General features: G+C 35.1%; 1 protein-coding gene and 1 pseudogene across 1 annotated transcript; both read right to left on the bottom strand.

Annotated features, from left to right (window-relative positions):
• Positions 1 to 1180: 1180 nt before the first annotated feature.
• LOC128205321 (failed axon connections homolog) lies at positions 1181 to 8274 on the bottom strand. Its single transcript, XM_052906853.1, has 7 exons — positions 7709 to 8274; positions 4510 to 4642; positions 3559 to 3672; positions 3108 to 3190; positions 2224 to 2420; positions 1920 to 2039; positions 1181 to 1686 (listed from the first exon to the last, which is right to left on the bottom strand). Exons 1-7 carry the CDS (start codon positions 7825 to 7827, stop codon positions 1595 to 1597), a joined length of 858 nt encoding a protein of 285 aa, XP_052762813.1. The 5' UTR covers positions 7828 to 8274; the 3' UTR covers positions 1181 to 1594.
• On the bottom strand, positions 7885 to 17555 carry LOC128204960 (failed axon connections homolog; annotated as a pseudogene).
• Between the last annotated feature and the right edge of the window lie 7532 nt (positions 17556 to 25087).

Genomic DNA, 25087 nt, shown 5'->3' with positions numbered 1-25087 from the left:
TATATGCCATTTTATTATGATAACATAACAATTGTATCAGATTGTTTCTTGAAATAATAATGTGTATGTTATGTTTTCTTCAACAAGCAGAACGAACGCACTAGACGATTAAGTACAAACTTGCTATGTCGATCTCTGATTACTCGATTTCTTCCACTGTCCCGATTTTGTTCCTTCTTTTTCTATATAAATTGATTCCACATATGTTGATTTTTTAATCTCGATTGTTATCGCTATGTCGAAGTCATTTTTCAGTCCCTGTGGTCGAATTTCAAATATTTTCGTGTTCTTTATGTCGAAATGCAGATCGAGCTGTAGGTGCGAAAATGCATGACGGTTTAGGGCATGTTGCTTAATAACCGAGCGTGTGAGAATAACAAACTGTTTCGAGCATAATTGGTAAGTGTGAAAAAATAAAGTTGTTTGCTTATGATTTTTTTAAAGAAGAGACATTCATTGCTCAAGCTCATGATATTTGTTTATGTAAAAAACATGGAGATCTCATTGGTTCAATCTCAAATAGGCCCCAAACTTCTAAATGTCAGATGATAGTTCCACTACTCTGGTCGACCAATAAAAAAAAGGACTCAGCGTTAAATGATTGTGTAATAAAAATGTGAATTAAATAAAACTGACCGAAAAAAGATCATTTGTTTTCCAATAATAAGTTTGCTATTTTACGACGGCAATATATTACAATACCGATTCAACGGCGGATGTAAACATAAGACAAAATTAGGACTCAAATGTGTTGGTTTGGTGTTGTATTTCTGTATTGAGGTTGTGTCGAAGGTTCTTTATCTCGAATATTTTTCCTAGGTCCCGACGACTTCGACATCACGAGATTCGACCATCTTTCGTGATCAAGAGAGTAATCTGGTTTATCCAAACCCGATTCGGAAACAAGGTTTACCGAGTTTTCACGAGGGCTAAGATGAACAAGTTTCTTTCACACAGAGAGCAGCGTGAGCTGTTTACGAGTGCATGTTTCATTTGAACTGTTTTGCGATCAACAACTTTTTGTTGCGTCTTATCTGAATTGAATCACTGGTGGACAACATCATCAAGAAATAACTGTAAAAAGACTGTCCTTGTCCTCAACGGAGCACATTAGACTCAAATGATTAAAAAACAATGATCGCTTATGGATCATTTTGCGGCCGATATTTAACAACCAATACTAATTTGATTATATATTAGTTTGCGTTCACTTATGGTCAGGAAACAGCTCACCGCCATAACTAAAACAATGTTTGGTATGTTTGTCTTTGATGATTCACATGCCAATTTTGTGGATGGTTTATTTACTTAAATATAAGCTCTTATGGTATTGTTAAGTAAGAGTGTGGGCACGCGCCATGAAGGTAGTATCTTGCGAGTAAGCTAAGAATCTAGAAATGTGTTGGTTACCTGCCTTTGTATTTCAAGGCATTAAATTTATTGAATGTAGTCTTTTTGAACTTCGAGTATAATTTATTTGCTAAAATTAGTCCAATATGCACATTATACACATAAATATGGAGATTATTGAATAACGGTGATATGCATTAGTCCAATAACAACATACATCCACATGATCATTATTTTAAGTTTTCTATGTAGCCTGGCTTATTATGTCTCCCCAATCCGGCCAAAACTCGTTTCGTATTCTGTCCATGTAGTCTGTGACATTTCTTAATTCATCTCCTATAAATAAGTAGAAAACAAAGTCGAAGCATTTTCATTACGAATGGATTAGGGAACAACGTGTGTACTAGTAGAAAACCTCTTTTAAAACAAACCCTAAACGGGTCTTTCCTTTTTAAGACAAACAGTGTGTGTACAGGCAGTAATTTAATCGGGAATGTATAAAAAAATATATGTGGGCCTTGATTTGGTGCTTTTTAAAAGTTACTCATAACCGGAAGTAGTTATCTCACCTTGCAGCAAGGCGTTTCCTGGACAGGCTGACGGCGTACACCAGCGGATTTGGGACAGAATGCCGAACGCGGCACAATCTACATCGCATATCCGGTCTCCCATAATGTACTTCCAATCGCCTATTCGAAGAAATTTTAAGGGTAGGATAAGTCTAGTTGTGAATGTTTTAGGATGTGAAAAGCACATTTTAAAGGACGCATTTAGAAATATTTGAACATAAAATAAGGCCTACTGATAATCGACGCCTTAAGTAAAAATTCTGCTTTTGGGGCATTCAAAGGCACCCAATATGAATGATCTTACCTAAAATAGCTGAAAACTGTTTTAAATCGTTCACCATCATCGCGTGAACTTCTTCCTTGCTATGACGACCAACGCCGACCGCGTGCAGCATGCTTTCAACCTTCCTACGCATTGGTATCTTCATGTACTTTGGGCAGGTAGACTGGATCTTGAACATGTCATCATTGAAAATCACCCATCTTGTGTAAACATTCAACCTGAAAAAGATTATAGTAGCTTTACTAGATTTTGAATATGACGTCATTATAAAGATTCAGCATGTGAAAATATGTAAATATGACGTCATTCAAAATGAAAAAATCCGACATTTTAAGAAAGAAATAATATTTCATTATGAAATGACGTCATTAAAGATGCAACCATTCAATCTGAATTCTTTTACTTCATTTCAACTACGACATAAGTGAGTGACCCATTTGCTTAACATAATGTAAAGAGAGAAAAACATAAAGATAAAATATATTTGAAATAAATGGAAATTTTGGTTTTAGCTGGTATTCGATTTTTTAAACACGATTTGTTTTGAAAAAGACATTTTCACGTTCCTAATAATTTGATGTTCATGGCGACTTGCTTTCTTAATTTTTTCTTTATTAAAGAATGATAATTCAAATTTATTTTTTGTGTTATATTTATGAACAGATCAAAATTGATTAGTCTTCATGTGTTTAAAGTGTCTGGCATTTAACATTTTGATAAGAAAAAATCAATAAAAAATCTTGGAAACCCTTTTTGATCCTGTTGAGATCGAAAATCAGAGAAAGCATAAAATCTTGATGATTTCGCTCTATAACATTTTCTTTGGTTACTGAGCTTGTTGTTTATGTTCAGTTGTATTACTATGATACTCTTTCATGATATGTATTACACTAAAGTGTTCTCACCAGTATGTAAACTCTTCGATCCACTTCTGTATAGCCCAGGCTATTGCTCGCTCTTTCGAGGCTAGATGGGCATTTAGATTCACCTGCAGATAAGCACATTTATAATATTAGTTCTAAAACAAATATTTGCGTTAACACTTTGAACATACACACGATCCCATGAAGGGACGGGAACTCCAAGGCCTATAGTGTCTACATATAGCTAACCCACGCTCTTATACATTGAACTCTTGATCAAGGTCCTGTATTATCAGTGGTGGTGGTGGTACAACAAACTCAGGAGATAAGTAACGGTGTTATAATTGCTGAGCTTAAACTGTTTCTACAGTGGGTACATGAAGTTAAGTGGGTGGAATATGGCTGACTTAAAACATTTGCTCAAGGTATTTGATCCAACAATGAGTCAAACACTACCTTTTCGGAGAGTTACCGCGTTGTTATAAAAACTAACCTTAAACTCTTGCTCAAGGTATTGTATGATCAGTTGGGAATCTCCCATCGTGACGCCGTTGTATTCAATCCAGGGAACTTTCTCCTTTGGTCGAGGCATTGAAGTACCATCAAACTGAAAACGGTGATATCCTAAGTATTTTGTTTCATTTATGAATACTTTGGTTATACTATCGCTTCGTCAAAATAAGATCCAGTTTCACTATCAACATCATTTTCAATACTTTTAAAACACATTAAAATATGACCAGTATAGATAAGATACCATAATAAGAAATGAACAGATAAGAAAAGAAAAAGCTCATATGAAAAGCAAAAACGAAGCGTAATTTTTCTTCAAAATATTTATGTGTACCCAATTTGCACTGTCCATGCCAAAGCACAAACACTACCAATAAGAATAGTTTAATAACAATGCTTGATATTAGTATAGCACCTTGTGCCAAAAGGATATTTGTGGAATCAAATGCGACCGGGGTTGTATCTGTAGTTTCCATTGATTGTTTGTTTAAATAGTTCATTACAAGAGCACTATGGTGTTCTAGAAGGTGACTTAACACCCGCTATGAAAGTGACAAGGCAATGGTTATACCACATAAGTACCAGTTACGATGATTCCTGCAAGTGTTAATGTAAATAAAAACGGTAAACCACACCTTGTGCAATTAATCCTTTTTTTATAAATGCTTGCCACAGCAGACATTCGCCGTTTATACATTATTATTAAGATATTAGGTGCGTTACGAAACCTTTCTTAAAAAATATGAAAGGAAATCATGCAAAGTGAATTTGGCTGTATTTGTTTTCATTTTCCAAGCATGCTAGGTTTCATTCAAAAATCGCCTATTACGTAGTATTCTACCATTGCCTGAGCACCCTTGTTTAGTTCAGAATGATGAGTCGATCATATGAACATGTAACATGAATGCATTGGTTTCATTAGGCGTCTTACCTGGTATGGTATTTTGTTGACCCTAAGGTAGGTTTCTAGTTTTATACAGAAGTGACCAAGGTTCGGGGCGAGTCGGTCCCGCCGTAACGCATGAAGCATGACCACGTCACGTGGGTAGTCCACGCCGCACACTCTGTAAGTGTGAAATCTTATTTATGAATGAAGGTGTAAATTAACACTAAGTCTTCCAATTAAGTAAATAATAGAGCTAGTAGTTTTCTGACATTAAATCTCATCATACTGTTACATTAAATACGCCTTCACCAAGCTGGCATGTTCATAAGTGGCGTTTCTAAGTCAGACCATCTGAAATGAGGTCTATGTTGAGTGCGAACTGATAGTTAGGTTTTTGGCCTTCCGAAAACAACTTTTACAATTTTCAAGCCAAAAAAAAGGAAAAACGAATTAATAAATCTAATATGATCATGAAACAAAGTAAAACATGTTTACCAACCATAAAAATAGTTTGCTTACAAAAACCGATCAACTTCAAAGTGTACACACTTATTCAAAATCAATACATGTATGAAAAACATCAATATTGAGTGATATACCTTTAATTACTTACTAAATAATACATTTATGGAAAATATTAATTACTGATAACAGGATTGTAAACGTGCATTTAATAGGAGAAAGCGCAAAAAATATTAAATGATTGGTGAATGTTAAAATATTTACTGCGGTCTACTATAGTCTCATAAGGTAGAAATACCGTGTTTTATGCTCATTTATTTCAAGTTTAACTCGGTATCCCTCATAAAAAAACATTTTTCTGACATTTATTCATCCTTTTTGGAATATTAAAACAATATTGTTAATTGTGGTAAATCTTATTTTGGAGTAAGAGTGCATCTTTAAACTTTCGCTTGATTGCTTTTCCGAGCGTGTTCTTGCATATAATTCGACTAAGGTCTTAGAACGCTGTCCGACCAAAAACACATTTAAAAGTCAATTTAATGTCTTAGTATGACTAGGAAATATAATATGTCACACTTATGCTTTTAAGCTGACCGTATGTTATACCTAAATGACAGGTGCATGGATGTGGTCCAGGATGCACCCTCTATATTTAACAGTGAGATTGTTACTTTATGTTGATATTTTGTTTAAGTCTGAGTAATGCAAAGTATTTATAGTTGCAGTACTTTGATTTCAGTCCAATACCTGCAATCAGAAAGGACACATATATGAAAATCTTAGAGAGTGCGTTGCCAACGGGCAAAGATAAAACGAGTTCCGGTATGGAACTCCTGTTAAATGATCATCACATTGTAATTACCTCCCTTGTTGAGGACTGTCGTCTGTAGCATCATAGAAACCTTGTCTTGTGGCAATATTTTGAATGCTAATAAATTATTTCTCGCTTCAAATGTCACCTTAAAAAGGTTTTCACGCACCTTTCAAGAAATATTGCTTCACTCTCCTTAGAATTATTTAAAGACCGATTTGACTATTAACATAATCTGAATCACTGCGCGCATATCCATGGCAACCACGCATTATCACATATCCAAACGCATTTAGTTTCACTCCGCACAAAAGAGTTCCAGCATTTATTTTTTTTTTACTTCATTTCGTTTAACATAGATGAGAGAAAAAGCATCTACCATAGCCTCTCGTGTAAGATAGGTTTATCCCAACCCTCGCGCAGGGTGTTTTGCGGAAACTCGGTAAACCTCGTTTCCGCAAAACACCCTACGCCCGGGTAATGATGAACCTATCTTACACTCTCGGCCATGGAAGATACTTATGATATTCTGCTGGATTATAATACTAATGTGAAAAACTACAGAAACAAGCTCATCAGCCAAAAGTTTAAACATAACTTTGCTTACTTACGGCCTAATGAAAAAAAATGACATGTAAAATGAGCGGTGCTTAACTTAAAGTGAGTGAATTTCTATTGATAAACATTACATAGCCTTTTATTGCTTAAATCAGTTGGATTTAAAGGACAGTTTATCGAAATGAACGGCATATTTGTAAAAAAATCAGAAATTACATTTTGTTCCAGTCGAAAGTTTTGCTTTTAGCATTTGAATTTATGAGGTAAAAACATTTTGGACCGTAACCTCAAATATATCATTTTGTCGTTAATTATTTTAAAATACAATAAAAATGCTATTTTCAATTACATATACTTGTTTTGTGTAGACATTATAGTCATCAAAACGCAGATATGTGCCCATAAGTGTTGCTTAATTAATCGAAAAAAATCAGTTTAAATGTACAAGGGCTGAATACCGTCGTGGTAAATTTCTTATTTATAGTTATATCCAAATATGAATTTACCATCTCTAGCTAATACGGCGACATATATAATGTTCACTAGAAAACTGTGTGTATTAAACCTTTTACCTTTATGAAAAGTTACCCCCCCCCCCTTTGATTAAAATTACCTATTAAATACATGACTATCCGGTTACCAAAATTCAAAGTCAAGCGGCTTTACAAACACTATTAGCGAGTTTAAACACATATAAAACGTACAAAAAAGCATTCAGCTTATATGCAATTCATATGTACATCATTTTGCAGCGAAGAAATATTGTTTTTATCAGTAAAAACAGCAAATATTGAACACTTGTTGAACGACAAAATATGAAATACAAAATTATATAAATATTGACAAAAATATATAATACATATTCAGTGTACTACAAATTGTGGATATTAGTTACAGCCAGTGCATTTGTAAGTAGATTGGATCAAAATAGTGGACCTTAAACTATTAGTAATAGTTAACAAGGTTAGTTTATGGCAATGACGTAAATTAGATATTGCTTTTGTGCCGCGATACTTAGTGTAACTAGAAATTAAATTAAATTAATTATCATTAGCAACAAGTGAAATATCATCAAGTTTGAAATGCTAAATTATTGCATTAATCGATGAATGTTTGTAAGCCTTGATGAGCATAAATAATTCGGTGATATAACCCAGCCTCGGCAACATCAGTCCGACTGCACAGTCCGTTAACTTCATGTCACGCATTGCCATGTTGTTTTGTTAATTACTCCTAGCATGTTAAATCTGAAAGTTAGATTTGTTTCATCCAGTAATATGCTGATAAGCCTCTTTGAACTCAGACTTATCATAACATACTCCATGAAAGAAAACATAAGAGAGTTATTTCGCAAGACGGATGTTTTGATGTATTTTTGTGTATGAAAACATTATGGGTTAATTGCCTTACCTTGGCTTGTAAGATGTTCTCGTCTTTTTCTTGTATAGGAACCAGGCTGATCCCAAAACCACCGCTACTGTGAGAAAAACCTTCCCGTTGTCTTGAAGAAAACCAAGTAATGATTCCATAGTTCTACTTGCTAAATCTAACAAGCCGTTCTACATGAAGTAACAGTCACTTGTGCGATGTTTGATCATAAGCGCCACTTATTCTTCTTTCATAGTAGTTTTTAAACTACTACCTGTAATATATTATCCAATGAACACTGCAAACTAAACCGATATTTGTTTATTTACCTTCTTACATTAATGTATTCCAATACATAAGTTTTTAAAGTAAACCGTACATTGAGCAATGCACCGTTTGCATATAACATTGATCAAAACTGTCGATTATATACAGTGGTATATTATTTACTATCATTAAAAACCCCTGCAAATATTCAACTTCCATTACTCCCAAAGTCCTGAATACAAATAATAAGAAGTACACAAATTAATTTGAAACGCAAATTCATTATAATTTAAAAAACTGAAATTTTTAGCTAAATACTCAAAAGATGAAATTCACATAGGAGTTTAAATATCATACTGTAACCTGATAATGCACGAATTGAGCTTGTCACAATTAAACTCTTAAATATATATTTAAGCTAAACAATTTTCCAATTCATAACTTCACTATATAACCACCTACATAAATATGAAATTAAGAAGAACTCATTCAGCGTATAATCTATCACATTAATATTCACTTTAAATCATCTTGTTGCAGTTTGCAAATACTATTATGCGCACTCGCCTTGTTCTTCCTGATTCATATTACATTATTATTTGTGCATAATACAGAAATAACGCCCAAATGTTTTAAAACTGCGATCATATCATAAATCAATCACAAAGTGTATGTTGAAACGAAAATAATTAATTAAGACTACTCGCTAGCACTCATGAAACAAAGAATGATTTACACGGCTTAACGTTATTGCCAGTTCTTAATTACCTGCCTTCTAATTACAAACAGTTTACCTGTATATTGAAGCTTTAGCTAGAATAAACGCCCGAGCTATTTCTATTTTTTCTTTTAAAGTTCCCGGATATTCCTTTACTTTTGAAATATTTATTGATATTTCTTATGAGGAATGTTAACAAAGCATTTTCATTTTCGATACATTTTCTGCAACAAAAGTGCAGGTTGGAGTTATTCCGGTTATACGAACGAATTCTTTTTTATTCCAGCATCTGAATGTCTGAGTGTTTATGTAGTCCATTCACTTTACGATAAATTGATTCTACCAGTAAACGGAATTTTCTGTGACTTAAAATCAAACTTAATCACATCGTCTGACTGTATTCAACATAAATATATTTTATTTTCAAACGTTCATTAAAACCACACAAAATTCAAACACGTCAGTATATCTGATAAACAACAATGTTCTCCTTTATCTTGCAATTGTTTCACCTTTGGCTTGAGCGCATCATCTTTATGGAGTCATGAAATGAGATTGTGTGTCTCTGCGATATTTCAACATTTAGTTTAATCTTACCTCGTATATAACCCCAATATTTTATTAGCAAAATGATATGAGGCTTAGTTTGATAGTTTGGCACACGTTTAGTGTATATTGTTTAACTCATTCTCGACAGAACGTTTATGTCTTCTGTGTACCAAATAAAATACAAAGCAGTTATTTTTGTAATGCAATGCATGGTAATGGTTGTATATTATGTACTTTTGAAAGTTTATGTAGATGCTAATTGTTCGGGGAAGCTTTTGAATGTGTTTCACTGTGGTAATAATTGTTCGCAACAGAAACAGAGAACCTTTAGACCACTTAGCTCATGAAAGAGTACATGTACATGATTCTACCACTGTCTTGCTATTAATACCGTTTACGGAACACTAAGCGCTTGCGGCAGGCATGCTATTTCAAATATTGTATAGTTGATGTTAATTTACCTTTAAATCTCATTTCAATGTTCTGATTTGACCGTATAGCCAAAGTGTTACGTTATTATGGATTATGTGATATAATTAACGTATATGTATGGTATCGATTTCATCATAATAATATCCAAGGGTTGACGTTAGGTCATGGATCAACGGCCAACACATTCAACACGTTCAGGGTAGGAGCAGCGTTAACAAAGCTGTTTAATAGTTCATCGTATGTGGTAAATAATAATATAAAGTGTGTATTTCAGATATAGTCATGGATCTTATAAATTTGAATCAACTTTATTCGATAAAGCAAAACGTAAAAAACAACACTTTGGAAAATCTAATCGATTCCCAACCCGACGTAGTTACAATGTTTATGGTCATGATACGGTCGCCAAATTCGATAATCATCCAGATTGCCTCTGGTTACAACATGAGTAACAACTGAAACAAATGTTTAAATAAATATATTCATTACCTAAGCTATTATGGTACAATAGAAATAAATCAAATAACATAGATTTAAATTGATATTGGATAACGATTGGCTTACACGTTTATGCTTGTATAAATGCCCTTCTTACAATATCATGAACTGAAGTATAATGAATTGAAACCTTAATATATCTTTATTCTGTAACCGTGTAAAAAATCTAACATTTGAAAATATAATTTATTGAGATACATTCTACTTACAAAACTGAACAATCACAATAAAAATTATTTATCCTTACCTGGATAGCTATATTCAATATTTCGATATAAATCGTTTAAAACATTTTGTTTAATAAAATACCAAACACATTCAATACTGTTCACATATTCCCACGATGAAAATTACTATTCCATTACCATACAGATCGCAAAAAAACAACAACAACAGTTACAGCATTTTGTAAAGAGTCACAATTGCGACAGTAACATACAGATCATAAAGTGGAACATTTTGTAAGGAATAACAACTGTTACAGTAAAAACAGATCGCGAAAACCTGGGTTATCTTCCTTGCTTGACACACCAATACAAAACAACTCACAAAGTACTTGTGGCTCACTTATGTATATTAAGAGTACAACTTCACCTTATTATCTATGGTTTGATCTTGTTGCAACACAAAGCACGTTAATTACATACAATTAGCATATGTACAGTTTATATTGTCAGAATAGTGATTGATCAACCTGCAATTAATACATTTGTGCATAATATGCGTGTTTCATGATTGTACTGTAGTTTTGTATTTTTCAATCTGCAAAATTATTACAAAATGGATAAAGCAAATCAAGTGTAAACAAACGCTTTGGTCTCTATTTTAGTATTAAATGATCATTTATAGCTTGTATTATTATCTCCAGAATAGGAAGAAATAAAATCTAGCGAACAACTATAGAATAAAACTATATGCATCATTCTTATTCTCACCAATCCCTTATCCGACAGTTTCGATGAATCTGGTAAAACTATGTATAAACATTTTACCCGTTTGCCTCAAAAGAAGAAATATGCGACAGAAGAAATATGAGTACCATATATCAAAAGCCAGTTCGTTCTCTGACCTGAACAAAACCAATATTGAATACTATCCCTGGCGTTGTTTGACTGACACCAAAATACATGATTCCAGCTTTAAGGCAAGCGCCCATGCGCATAAAACATGTTGTCGGTATGCCTCCAAAATTGGACACTTTCAGATTTTAGTGTTTCTCTATTTTGTTGCCGCTTTTGCAAATCCATTTGTTGTACATTCCTCCCAATCCGGCCAAAATTTCTCAATCATTCTGTTCATATAAGCCGTGAGATTCGGTAGGGATTCTGCAAAAAATAAAATACAAGACCACAATGATCAATGTGTTTCTTATACGTTTTACTTTTCACAGTTTTAGTTGTGGGAAGGTACGCAGGTTTATTTTGTTGTTGTTTTATCCAATGTGTTATCATTTGAAACGTACTTGATTGCTAACTAATTGACCGAAAATACATTTATAGATGAAGTTTGTAAACTTGTTCTTTATGTAAACTGAAATGGGACGTAAACTGACATACATTGCAATCTTGAAGGCCAAAGAAAAAATAAGAAGCTCATTTGTATGTTTAAGAATGTCCGATAAGAACAATTGTATTAACTTTCACTGCAAACAAATCCTTTCCATTTGATTCCAAAATAATATGGATTCAAACGGCATCCACATTTCACATATTTGTGTATCAGATACCGTAATTAGCAAATATATATCAGTGTTAAGGATTCACTTACTAGTAACATCATTTGATAAATCAACCATCATATTTTAGTATTACTTTTCAAATGAATTCAATGAATACAGTAGCACCTTAATAATACGCCCTTGCTTACATTACACACTATTCGGCACATGTCAAAGGACTTGATATAGAGCAATAAAGCCCTCATTTTTCTATGAAATTATACATTTCGAAACATTTCTAACTATAACCCTTCTTTAGATTCCGACATTTATTTAAACTTTAATGTACCTTGTAAATGTGTTCTTGCTTTGACACTGTTTGGCACATGATAACGGACAAGACACAGCTGCCCAAACATCGCGCAATCGACCTCTCTAGGCTCTTCGCCGAATAAATATTTCTTGTCACTTAAATATATGACAAATGTCACAATGATAAAATGAACAGTATGCCATATTATCAGATGCATTCGAAAGTCATGGTGGCCATTTAAAATACGTTAAGACGATGTTGTACTTCATTTAAACACCTCGTTTTGTTTTGCAATGTAACGGCGAACCATAATCAATTAATTACAGGCTGGTTCTTGGTCGTATAATAAATCAACAGCAACTACTGACCAATTACATACAATTAGCGCAATACTTTAGTTTTGAAATCTTTGATTAGGATCAAATCCGCCATTTTAAGTGTTTATAATGAATCTCATATCAACAAAAATATATTTTATACAAACTAGCCAAATTAAACATATAAACAACCTTATTTTGACAAAATGCAAAAATATCTTCCTTTTTTTTTTGGACACTGTGTGTTTTGACACACCCCTGCTTTATACATTTCACTAACCATGTTTCTGATCTGTAAACATTATTATTTTTACCTAAAAAATCCGATAATGCTTTCAAATCGTTCTCAAGCAATGTTTCGACTTCGAATTGCGTATGTCTGCCAAGTCCCTGTGCATACGCCATATTTTTAGTTTTCCGGCTGATATGCCATACTAAAATGGCTGGAAGTTTGGTGAGAGTGCCAGGCATCTCTGATTTGTGAAACACCCATCTTTCTAACAAAACTAGCCTGCAATAATTTACACTATGAAACACAAAAAATGTACTTAAACAAATCTCTCTGGAACAATATTAGAGTGTGTCGACTTTTCAAACTTATTTAATTTTATTAAAGTTAATAACGGTGTTTGGAAACAGGATAGAACATGATAAATTCTAACGCTTTTGTGCATTCAATAAGGTGAAGAGTGACACTGAGAGGTTATGATTATATCATCTAGTTTAAACCCCCAGTAAACTCGAGTTCCAGTGAAAGCAAGTTTCACTTACAGTTATAGCGGTAATCTCATTTTTTCATTGATAAAAATATTTCAATGCGTGTTCTGTCTGTGTGTGGTATTTGTTTATTTGTGCCTTTCGTTCAGTGTTTTCTGAGGGCTTGCCTTGAGCATTTGAACAACGTGTGTATAAGATGATTTCACTATTTGTAACTTTCATGGTATCAATTTGTATCGCATAGATGATTTGACATAATTATGTTTATCAAGTATTATACAGTCAACAGAAACACGTAACGTAATAAGTATTGATTTAGTGCTTACCAATACATGCGTTCATCGACGAGAGTCTGGAAGGCCCGGCCTATGGCCCTCTGTTCCTCTGTTAGGTCCATACTGAGGTTTATCCCACATTTCTCAACCATGTAGGACATAATCAACTTGCTATCTCCAAGTGTCTCACCGTTGTACTCGATCCATGGGGACTTCCCTTTGGCCCCATTTTGTAACTATGAACACTCTTGAGGTTGTAAGTATTAATCAGCATGAATCATCGATTTTATATCGACATTCATTTAATGTATTTAAATAATCCTATTATGACGCCTGAAACACCGATCACTTAAACTGGTTTACATTTTACTGACCGTTCCAAGGCGGTACCTAACAATCCTTGATAAACATACCTATTTTTTTAGTATATAGTATGTATGCATTGTGCTGCTTGTGAAGTTTTGTGCTGTTCTTTCATGTTTCTTGTTTGTGATTTTATGTTATATGTCTTTGGCGTTAGCCCATTGCAATTAAACCGGGTTTATTTTTAAACTTTTTGCTACTGAGCTTGTTTCTGTAGCTTTTCGCATCAATATCGTTTGGAAGTTTGCAGATTCGGATTTCTAGAGAGTCGAGTACGACATTCAGGACCAAAACGCAGTGCTAATAATCTTTTATTATATGCATTTCTGGTTATGGTTAAATCACATTAAAGACATGTATTTTCTTGATAATCTCAAATTAATGACGCACTATTTTGTTTTATGATGTCATTTTAACAACGCCCAATAATACGTTCATGACATGACGTCAGCAGAGTTGAATACGGCCGTAATGCACTGGAGTGGAATACTGACTAATTACTTTGCGATATGTATTTCGTGTAAATTCATGATGGGAAAATATTAAACACAACCTTGCCTTTGATAGCCATTAAGCATCAGTGTCGAAGTCGTTTTATAAATATAAAAAAGAAGCGATTGAGTTTCATGGAGAGTGGTATACATTTTTGAATATATAAAAGTATAAAACTTATCCTAGGATAATGGAATAAATGGGCTCCGGTAACCTGCTTTTGGTTTAGTAAGTACTTCATAACAGAGATAATAACTGACAGTATGTTTTATCATTAAATGAGATCCGTTGTGGTTTGAATTACATATTGGAATATACATCTTGTAAGTTTTGGATATGTGAAACCACTTTCACTAAAAAGCTGTCTAAGAACGTAATCAAACGTACAGTCTTTAAATATGTAAACAATCATGTCTGATCTGTTTTGTTCATAAACTTGATATTAAACAGGTTACAATCTGTTTGTTTTGCCTGGTCATTTCACTCTTTATCAGTTAATTGGTATGTTTAAGGCATTTGATGAGAAGAAACCAACATGCATAGTTATCTGTGATATTTCGAAAGCTTTTGACAGACTGTGACATAAAGATCTTATTTTTAATATGCAACAGCATGATATTGAAGCATACGACTGATTTCTCAAAATTTGTCGAAAAGGTCACAAAAGTCAGGTATTGTATTATTTTGCGGGAGGCAGAATGTCCTGTGTCCATAATGTAAGAATAGAAATCGCTAGCTGCAATTTAAATGCTCATCTTCATATACATTCAAGCCGTGATAGTCCTAATTGTGATTATTGAGAAGAAACAGAAGATCAAGAATACTTATTTATAAAATGTCTTAGTTACCGTAATGAACGCTTCATTTTTTGAAGAGCTCGCACATTTCATCCTTTTAATAAACAAATTCTTATTCGGAATAGAAAAAAAAGCAAATGATGAAAACAATATGGTTTTAGCTAAAGGCCATAGGTATATAAAAGTAACCAAGCTCTTCTATTGGTTATAAGCTTCAAGCACTAATAGGTCTGGGATGATAGTTGAATGTATAAATATAATAGTTTTTAGTGCACATTATCCACATACATTTAATCTTAAATGACATTTACGTCACAATGACGACTGTGAAGCGCTGAAACTTATTTATGATAACTTGTAGTCAAACCATTGTGTTGTTCTTGCGATTTGAAGTGTTTGTATAATATGTATGGCTTCATGTTAATACACGAGAACAATAAGAGACGATAAAACTATATTATCAGGAGAAACGTAACAATTATATCTAAAACGGTTTAACAAACAAAATTGTTTGGCCTTGAGTTATTCCAAATAAGTCATATCATGTAAAATGTCTGTTGAAATAAAGAATAAAATACTACATAACATGTTCTGTAATGTTGTATCGGTAATATATACGAATAATAATAATAGCATAATTTTAGCAATACTGAAATGCTTTTCATTTCGGACATAATTTGCAATGGCTCGATGAAATTACCCGCTTAATTGTGCATTGGACATCGTATTGCTTACCTGGTACGGTATTTTTGCCATCCTCAGATACGTTTCTATCTTGATACAAAAGGGGGACATACTCGGGGCGAAAGGTCCTCGAGGAAATTGGTGGAGAATAACCGTGTCGGCCGGATAGTCTCGCCCACACTGTCTGAAATACAGTGGACTGCAAACTTACATTTGGCTCATTGATTATACTGTTGTTTGTCTATATTGTTGATGTATGAACTTAAGAGCTGTTGAAAAGCACATAGTTAAGTACAATAATTCAAAGTATAAAATTCAGCATAATTGTTTTAATGAACCCAACTGAACAAAATAACAAGAATAAAGCTATATGGAAATGCATGAATTATGTTTTGCACTTTGTTTGGCTGAATATTTGAAGTATAAGATTACATTGTGTATGGATTAACGTTAACACCTGCAGTAAACTGTTTTCATGATTCTCCAATATCGTTGGGTTTATTGATAAAACATCTGGGAATTATACTTAGAGAAACATGCTTTCACAGTCGATACCTTACCTCCAGGTGTTTACAACATATAAGTTGTAGGTGTTGGCAATATTAGGGAGGCATTTTCTACATCTCAAAATAACAGAAAGCAAGTTTTAATTACTATTTTTATCACTGTTTATATAATTTCCAGGTATTATCATGTAATGCTTGACGAAATAACAAGTTGCATCTAATACACGATTACAGCTACCAAAAAGTTAAAACAATAACATCATCAAAAACAACAACAGCAACAACAACACTAAAATACTGAAGATTACTGTAGGGAGAGGGAGGAATACCAAGGTGTAAAGTTGTTTTGATTGTGCCATTTTTGGTCGTGAACTTATATTAAATGATCACCAAGACATTCAAGTTCATGTTCGATTTTTCATCGTATATCTTAGGTTATATAGTGTATGATAGGCTGAAATATCATTATTGCTATTTGCTTAATAAAGAATAAAAAAACTTATAACTCAATATAATACTGTCATGATACTGCCGGTAAACTACTAAGTAGAACTGTATAAAATTCAACCGCTATGTGGGCGCCGTCTATATTTGATATTACTTTAGAAATATTCCAACTTAGGGATTAGTTCATAAGTTGCAGAACAATGCTTTCAATAGTTTCCATGTTGCATGATAAAATATGAAGTTTAGTATACTTTATAAAACTTAACACTTTAATTGATAATGAAACCTTAAATTTTAATAGCTTATCATTTTGAAAATTTTGATTTTTAATGCTAACTCAATCATAACAACTCGGCCATCTCCGAGATAGATACAGGCCGAGGTGTTCCAATTGATATCAACTTACGCCCAAATAGATGAAGGTTACACGGTACTATTACGATATCCTTTATGTTTGTAAACCTCCTACGCAGTAATCTCCTTTGGTGACAGCAAAAATGCCGAGTTTAGAAAAATTAACCTTGAGCATAATTGTTTGTTTTGTCATTCGAAAGAATGAACTCCAGATAATTCCCTCTTGATGTATAAATAATGCCCTTCGAGCATTTATACACCCAACATAAACAAAAATATTATCATTGAAATAATACCATTTTTGGTTATCTGCATGCACGTTTTTCTTCTAATTTCATTGCGCCGACTTGATGCTATGCATAAACGTTTTTACTTGTTTTCGTTTTAGATTTAAATACAAGTTCATATGTTCCATACCTTTGTCTAAAAATCGGCATTTTCACTTTTGCAAGATCAAAGTAATCCGATCGTAAACTACTTTACTCAATTTACATTCCATTTGCCGAGCTACCGAAAATCAAGAATTAATGTCCGGTAGATAAACACTCGATATTCCAAATTTTCCAGGCGTGAGTGGTATGAACTATCGGAAAATGCCAGACATGTACTTGAAATCAAGCCGCGCTTAGGTAAAACAAATCGTATGGTTAAGTTTATATAAAGTGTGTGTTTTATTTAAAAAATGACCCATGAGGCACACCGTGTCTGGAGAACTAGTGTTACATCTTATTATTATTTGTCTTAAATAATTTCTAAATATCATAGAACATTGCTTATTGGATCGTCGCCACCATAAGGATGGATTCACCACACCACTGACAAGAGTAACTTAATCTGCATACTTACAAACAATGTTGTTTATAGATTGGATTATTCAAGTGAAGTACCATTGCTTATTGATAACACGCATTATTAGCTATAAGAGTAATTTTGTCTGTGGTAAAGTGATTTTGTCCAATAGTGAAACAAGTCAAGTAGAAACGGCTTTCGCAAGTTGTGGCCCATTTCAGCTTTAGCCACTTGTAACAAATACAACGTCTAATGAGCCCGGAAACGACCATAATCATATTAGATTAGCTATTTCATTAACAGTTAATGTGCGAGTATGTTCTAGCATCTATAATTATTTGCAGTGTATGCATGCATTATGATGACAATGGGCCGAGTGTTAAAAACGTTACTTGTTATTTGTGACCAGTATGGCACTGGTCGAGACACCTGGTTCAGGATAACACTTATGTATATATGTTTTATGGTATTTCATCTTTAATGATTCCAAATGAAGCTTCCATAAATGAGTTTTATTGTTCTTTATGTAATGTATGTTCTATTGCTGATGCTTGCAAGGGGCACACTATAATAATTTATATATAATTTTTTTTATAAATAGCCCCTTGATTTCGCTTATAATGTTTTCTTTGAACACAAATCCTTTTCCAATGCTTTTTTTGTTGATCATTTAAGTCAAATGAGTTCAACATGATAATGCATTACATTAAAATTAAAAAAAAATAATTGCCTCATCCTACATTTTGCCTCTTTAAAATACTAAATACAGTTATGTATAGGTCAAAGCTCGTGTGACTCGTGACAAGCAGAAACGGATCTTATAAATTGTATTTTTAAACATTTATTTACGGCATTTCACAAAAAGTTTTTAAATGATGTACGCATTAATTGCAACCACCTGCGCCTAGTTTTTTTTTCGAACAAGAAACGGTGACGTCATTTTGTCTGTTTCTGTGCTACAACGACCATACGGTTAGAATAAAATCGTTCTTAATTTATTATATACACTCTATATAGCATTGATTGTTGCATTTGGAAGAGCTTGACCACTTTCCTTCGAAAACAGCCTTGGATATATACGGACTCTTTTAATGTCAGAAATCTTTACATTTAACTACGCTGCAAATAAATCGCGCAGTTTTTTAAATTAAGCAGTTAAGCTTTACTCTTGGACTTCTTAATTATATATCCATTAATACACCTTATTTGCATTCAAATTAGATTTAGATTTACAAAACTCACGTAAAACACTACAATTAATTGATGCTATTATTTGAAAATAAAGGAACTATTTCTACTAGTGTACAGGTTGTTTTCGATAAAAAATGGCCACTGTGTTCCAAAATGAGATCGTTCAGACTCGTGTAGGAAACTCATAAAATGTGACGTCAGGGCTGAATTAAGAATCAATTCAGTCACGAAGCACATCTATAGAAATACAGTGCATGAAATACTTAGCTCTGATTGGCTTGTTTAAGGTTAAACACTTTGTGAACTATTATGAAGATAAAACTACAGAAAATGTTTAGTTGTGTCGGATCCTTGGTCTAGTGGTAATCATTGACGTCTTGGCTTGATTAAGACTGTTTAGACACAACCAGACTGGCAATGAATCCATGCAAAGTATATAGCGGCCAATCCAGATCAATAACATTCACAAAAAATCGTATAATATGAGTTTAAGTATGCCGCATAAGTAAAAAGTATGAAACTGCTTGTAGATTTAACTGATTTTTATTAAGAATTCCGTGATGAATGTGAAAGATAAGTGCAGTTTTTCTACCTTATTAAACGATAGTGGATCACCGTAAATCTTTTAGCACTACCCAAATCTTTGATAAGATTTACCTTTTGCGTTTTTTTATATTTAGGATCGTTGGGATAAGAGCGAGGTTTGTGCACGTTAACTGGTTTAAACCTCCAGTAAATGTACATTTTACTGACCGCTCAAAGGTGGCACCTAACAATCCTTGATGTACATACCTGGTTTTTTATATATAGTATGTATGCACTGTGCTGTTTGTGGAGTTTTGTGCTGTTGTTCAATGTTTCTTGTTTATGATTTTTTTGTGTGTTCTATGTCTTTGGCGTTTACTTAGTGCCATTTAACCCGGTTTATGTTTAAACCTTTTGCTACTAAGCTTGTTTCTGTAGTTTTCCACGTAGGTATTAACGCTCTAACAACATTTGGCTCAGGCTGAACACAATTTGTACGATATAAATTATGATATGTGGGTTAAATCACATGTTATGTAAAACATATTGAGAAGACAATGTTTAGACTTGTTTCAGTGATTTTGTGGGTATAAATGGCTGTTTGCGGCTGTTGTACGTCTTGTACGCCCCACCTTGTAACGATTTCACTGCAAAATTGAAAACATGCTATCCTTATAACATTTATCAATATGCAATGTGCGTATTCTTCAAAACTTCCTTAATTTGTTTTAATTTTACAAAGGTAATATATTTTTTATTTAATATTCCCAAAATAAAGGTAAAATGGCTTCAATAATAATTTATAAGGCCCATTTGTCACTAAACTCCTTAAAGATGCATTCTTACTCCTAAATAAGATTTACCACAATTTATACAACTGTTTTTCATTAACAAAAAATCATGAATAAATATCGGCAAGAATAGTTTTTATGAAGGGTACCGTGATTAATTTGAAAGACAGGTGCAGTATTTCTTCCTTTTGAGACGATAGTTGATCTTTTAGCACTATTAAATACACGGTTACAATCTTGTTATCAGTAATTAATATTTTCCGTAAATGCATGATTTAGTAAGTTGTGAAAGGTTTATCACGCAAAGTCTATGTTTGTTATACATGTGTTTATATTGATTTTGAATAAGACACTTTTAAACTACAGCCATTTTCATTTAAACGAATGCGAGTTATAAAACACAGTCCTTGGTCCTTGTGATTTAAAACTATTACCACATCACTTTCCTTGTGATTGAAATGTAATAACGCGAGCTTCATGCTCGTGTATAGGTCGGGTTAAGGAAACAGAGACTATAGCTCGGGTTATGGATGCAGTGACTATAGCTCGGGTTGAGGGTAGAGTGACTATAGCTCGGGTTTAGGGTACAGTGACTATAGCTCGAGTTGTGGGTACAGTGACTATAGTTTGGGTTGAGGATAAAGTGACTATAGCTTGGGTTGTGGGTAGAGTGACTATAGCTCGGGTTTAGGGTACAGTGACTATAGCTCGAGTTGTGGGTACAGTGACTATAGCTCGAGTTGTGGGTACAGTGACTATAGTTTGGGTTGAGGATAAAGTGACTATAGCTCGGGTTGTGGGTACAGTGACTATAGCTCGAGTTGAGGGTACAGTGACTATAGCTCGGGTTGGGGAAGCAGTGACTATAGCTCGGGTTGTGGGTACAGTGACTATAGCTCGAGTTGAGGGTACAGTGACTATAGCTCGAGTTGAGGAAGCAGTGACTATAGCTCGAGTTGTGGGTACAGTGACTATAGCTCGAGTTGAGGGTACAGTGACTATAGCTCGGGTTGTGGGTACAGTGACTATAGCTCGAGTTGAGGGTAGAGTGACTATAGCTCGAGTTGAGGAAGCAGTGACTATAGCTCGAGTTGAGGGTACAGTGACTATAGCTCGAGTTGAGGGTACAGTGACTATAGCTCGAGTTGAGGGTACAGTGACTATAGCTCGAGTTGAGGGTACAGTGACTATAGCTCGAGTTGAGGAAGCAGTGACTATAGCTCGAGTTGAGGGTACAGTGACTATAGCTCGAGTTGTGGGTACAGTGACTATAGCTCGAGTTGAGGGTACATTGACTATAGCTCGAGTTGTGGGTACAGTGACTATAGCTCGAGTTGAGGGTACAGTGACTATAGCTCGAGTTGTGGGTACAGTGACTATAGCTCGAGTTGAGGGTACAGTGACTATAGCTCGAGTTGAGGGTACAGTGACTATAGCTCGAGTTGAGGAAGCAGTGACTATAGCTCGAGTTGAGGGTACAGTGACTATAGCTCGGGTTGGGGAAGCAGTGACTATAGCTCGGGTTGTGGGTACAGTGACTATAGCTCGAGTTGAGGGTACAGTGACTATAGCTCGGGTTGGGGAAGCAGTGACTATAGCTCGAGTTGTGGGTACAGTGACTATAGCTCGAGTTGAGGGTACAGTGACTATAGCTCGGGTTGGGGAAGCAGTGACTATAGCTCGGGTTGTGGGTACAGTGACTATAGCTCGAGTTGAGGGTACAGTGACTATAGCTCGGGTTGGGGAAGCAGTGACTATAGCTCGAGTTGAGGGTACAGTGACTATAGCTCGGGTTGAGGGTAGAGTGACTATAGCTCGGGTTTAGGGTACAGTGACTATAGCTCGAGTTGTGGGTACAGTGACTATAGTTTGGGTTGAGGATAAAGTGACTATAGCTCGGGTTGTGGGTACAGTGACTATAGCTCGAGTTGAGGGTACAGTGACTATAGCTCGGGTTGGGGAAGCAGTGACTATAGCTCGAGTTGAGGGTACAGTGACTATAGTTTGGGTTGAGGATAAAGTGACTATAGCTCGGGTTGTGGGTACAGTGACTATAGCTCGGGTTGTGGGTACAGTGACTATAGCTCATGTTGGGGAAGCAGTGACTATAGCTCGAGTTGAGGGTACAGTGACTATAGCTCGGGTTGAGGGTAGAGTGACTATAGCTCGAGTTGTGGGTACAGTGACTATAGTTTGGGTTGAGGATAAAGTGACTATAGCTCGGGTTGTGGGTACAGTGACTATAGCTCGAGTTGAGGGTACAGTGACTATAGCTCGGGTTGGGGAAGCAATGACTATAGCTCGAGTTGAGGGTACAGTGACTATAGTTTGGGTTGAGGATAAAGTGACTATAGCTCGGGTTGTGGGTACAGTGACTATAGCTCGGGTTGTGGGTACAGTGACTATAGCTCGGGTTGTAGGTACAGTGACTATAGCTAGTGTTGAGAGTACAGTGACTATAGTTTGGGTTGAGGATAAAGTGACTATAGCTCGGGTTGTGGGTACAGTGACTATAGCTTGGGTTGTGGGTAGAGTGACTATAGCTCGAGTTGAGGGTACAGTGACTATAGCTCGGGTTGTGGGTACAGTGACTATAGCTCGAGTTGAGGGTACAGTGACTATAGCTCGGGTTGAGGGTACAGTGACTATAGCTCGGGTTGTGGGTACAGTGACTATAGCTCGAGTTGAGGGTACAGTGACTATAGCTCGGGTTGAGGGTACAGTGACTATAGCTCGGGCTGTGGATGCAGTGATTATAGCTCGGGTTGAGGGTACAGTGAATATAGCTCGGGTTGTGGGTACAGTGACTATAGCTCTGGTTGAGAGTACAGTGACTATAGCGCGGGTGAGGTTACAGTAGCTATAGCTAGGGTTGAGGGTAGAGTGACTATAGCTCGGGTTGAGGATTCAGTGACTATAGCTCGGGTTGAGGGTAGAGTGACTATAGCTCGGTTTGAGGGTTGAGTGACTATAGCTCGGGTTGAAGGTAGAGTGACAATAGCTCGGGTTGTGGATGCAGTGACTATAGCTCTGGTTGAGGGTACAGTTTCCATAGTTCGGGTTGTGGGTACAGTGACTCTAGCTTGGGTTGTGGGTACAGTGACTATAGTGCGGGTTGAAGGAACAGTGACTATAGCTCGGGTTGGGGGTACAGTGTCTATAGCTAGGGTTGGGGTTACAGTTACTATAGCTCGAGTTGTGGGTACACTGACTATAGCTAGGGTTGTGGATACAGTGGCTATTGCTTGGGTTGAGGGTCCAGTGACTACAGCTCGGGTTGAGGGTACAGTGACTGTACAGATCAAGCAATGGCTTTCGTCAGTTTCTTCTGTAGAAAGCTTAAAATATATTATATTCTTGAGACGCACCAATCAAAAGCCTTGGGTAAAGTTTGTGTTTAACAGTACCTGAGAAAGATCTCACGTAACCTATGACCGGACATAATTGCAACCAAAATGATTGGGCTACGACAAAGCAACAAACATCCTTCAAATTAATTCTGAAGAATTGGAGATGGATTGGTCACACATTGCACAGGCAACAATCGATCACGGCAGTATTTGAATGGAATCAACAAGCATAGTAACAAAAGATAAAAGGCAGACCCGTATATCATGGACAAGAATTGGGCATCATTACGGGTAACATAAAGATGTCATATGTTGAGGCTTTACTGCTGTGTTTGTTTTTGTGTATGTGTGGTGTTTAAATGAGTGTATATCTAGCTCATATTCGTTTGGGCCCTTACATTAAGCCTCTAAATATGATAATTTTCGACTGCTGAGCTTGTCCCGGAAGATTTCATTGTGTTATTAAGCAAAGCCCATAATCCAAGTACATTGGCAAGTTGTTTTGACATAGTATAATGGAAACTACACAGAAATGCACAGTAGCGCCTCAAATAACAGAGATATTGTTTCGTTGCACAATGTTAAGGCCCATTAGAAATTTTACGATGTAACAAAGACACACTTCAAACTTGATGTAAGGAACTATAAAACTTATGCATTCACCCTTTCTCATATAGATGGCAGGTGGGAAAAACGCAGTTGCATTGATTTAAATTTTCATTTAGTGGTCGAAATGACAATGCACTTTTTATAAAATAATGTGAATAGTACAATGAAAACGACAACCATGTGTCAAATAGTCAAATATAAGCCCTGTTTAAAAGCACAAGGTAATGACCCAAAGAACACTAAACAATGGTCATAAACATACAAACACCACATACAGAACACATGTATCAAGACAGCTGTATCTTTATAAGGTTGGTGTGTGTGGGGTGGGGGTGGGTTGAGGCTTAACCAAGTTAATATGCGCATAACACTGAAAAAATACAACACACTATGTGAAAGTATACTCCCAACGGAGTGAAAGTCAATGTAAGCTGGTAATTGTGTGAGTTATATACCTTTTAACACAAAATTATCTCATAAGAAGTACCGAAAATCCGATTCTAGATTTAAATGCAATCTGTACTGTAAGACACTATAATTGGAATTATATTTAATATTATTAGAAGGAAAAATGTGTAAGACAACATGAAGGTCTGTTAGGTGATATTTCGAGAAATTGCGCTATGATTGGGTTAATTACTGTTTTATAATACTAGTGTAACTTGAAGCCCGGACTTTTTGTAAACAGTTGCTGCGCTGTTAAACATTTCATCCATTATGTCAACTAACAAAGCAAAGCTTTAAATAAGACCGTGTGTATCAGACGATGCATTTAACGGG

The sequence above is a fragment of the Mya arenaria genome, chromosome 10 (genome assembly GCF_026914265.1).
Source record: "Mya arenaria isolate MELC-2E11 chromosome 10, ASM2691426v1".
Taxonomy (NCBI): domain Eukaryota; kingdom Metazoa; phylum Mollusca; class Bivalvia; order Myida; family Myidae; genus Mya; species Mya arenaria.
The sequence above is the reverse complement of the archived record's forward strand: the minus strand, read 5'-3'. Positions and strand labels throughout refer to the sequence as shown.

Bases quoted from the DNA above. Each gene is read 5' to 3' on its own strand.
- LOC128205321 (XM_052906853.1), bottom strand. From the start codon at position 7,827: ATGGAATCATTACTTGGTTTTCTTCAAGACAACGGGAAGGTTTTTCTC. The intron at 2,040-2,223 runs GTAAGATCATTC...TTCTTCGAATAG, and splicing joins ACAGTTTTCAGCTATTTTAG to GCGATTGGAAGTACATTATG. The intron at 1,687-1,919 runs GTGAGATAACTA...ACTTATTTATAG, and splicing joins AGGAAACGCCTTGCTGCAAG to GAGATGAATTAAGAAATGTC.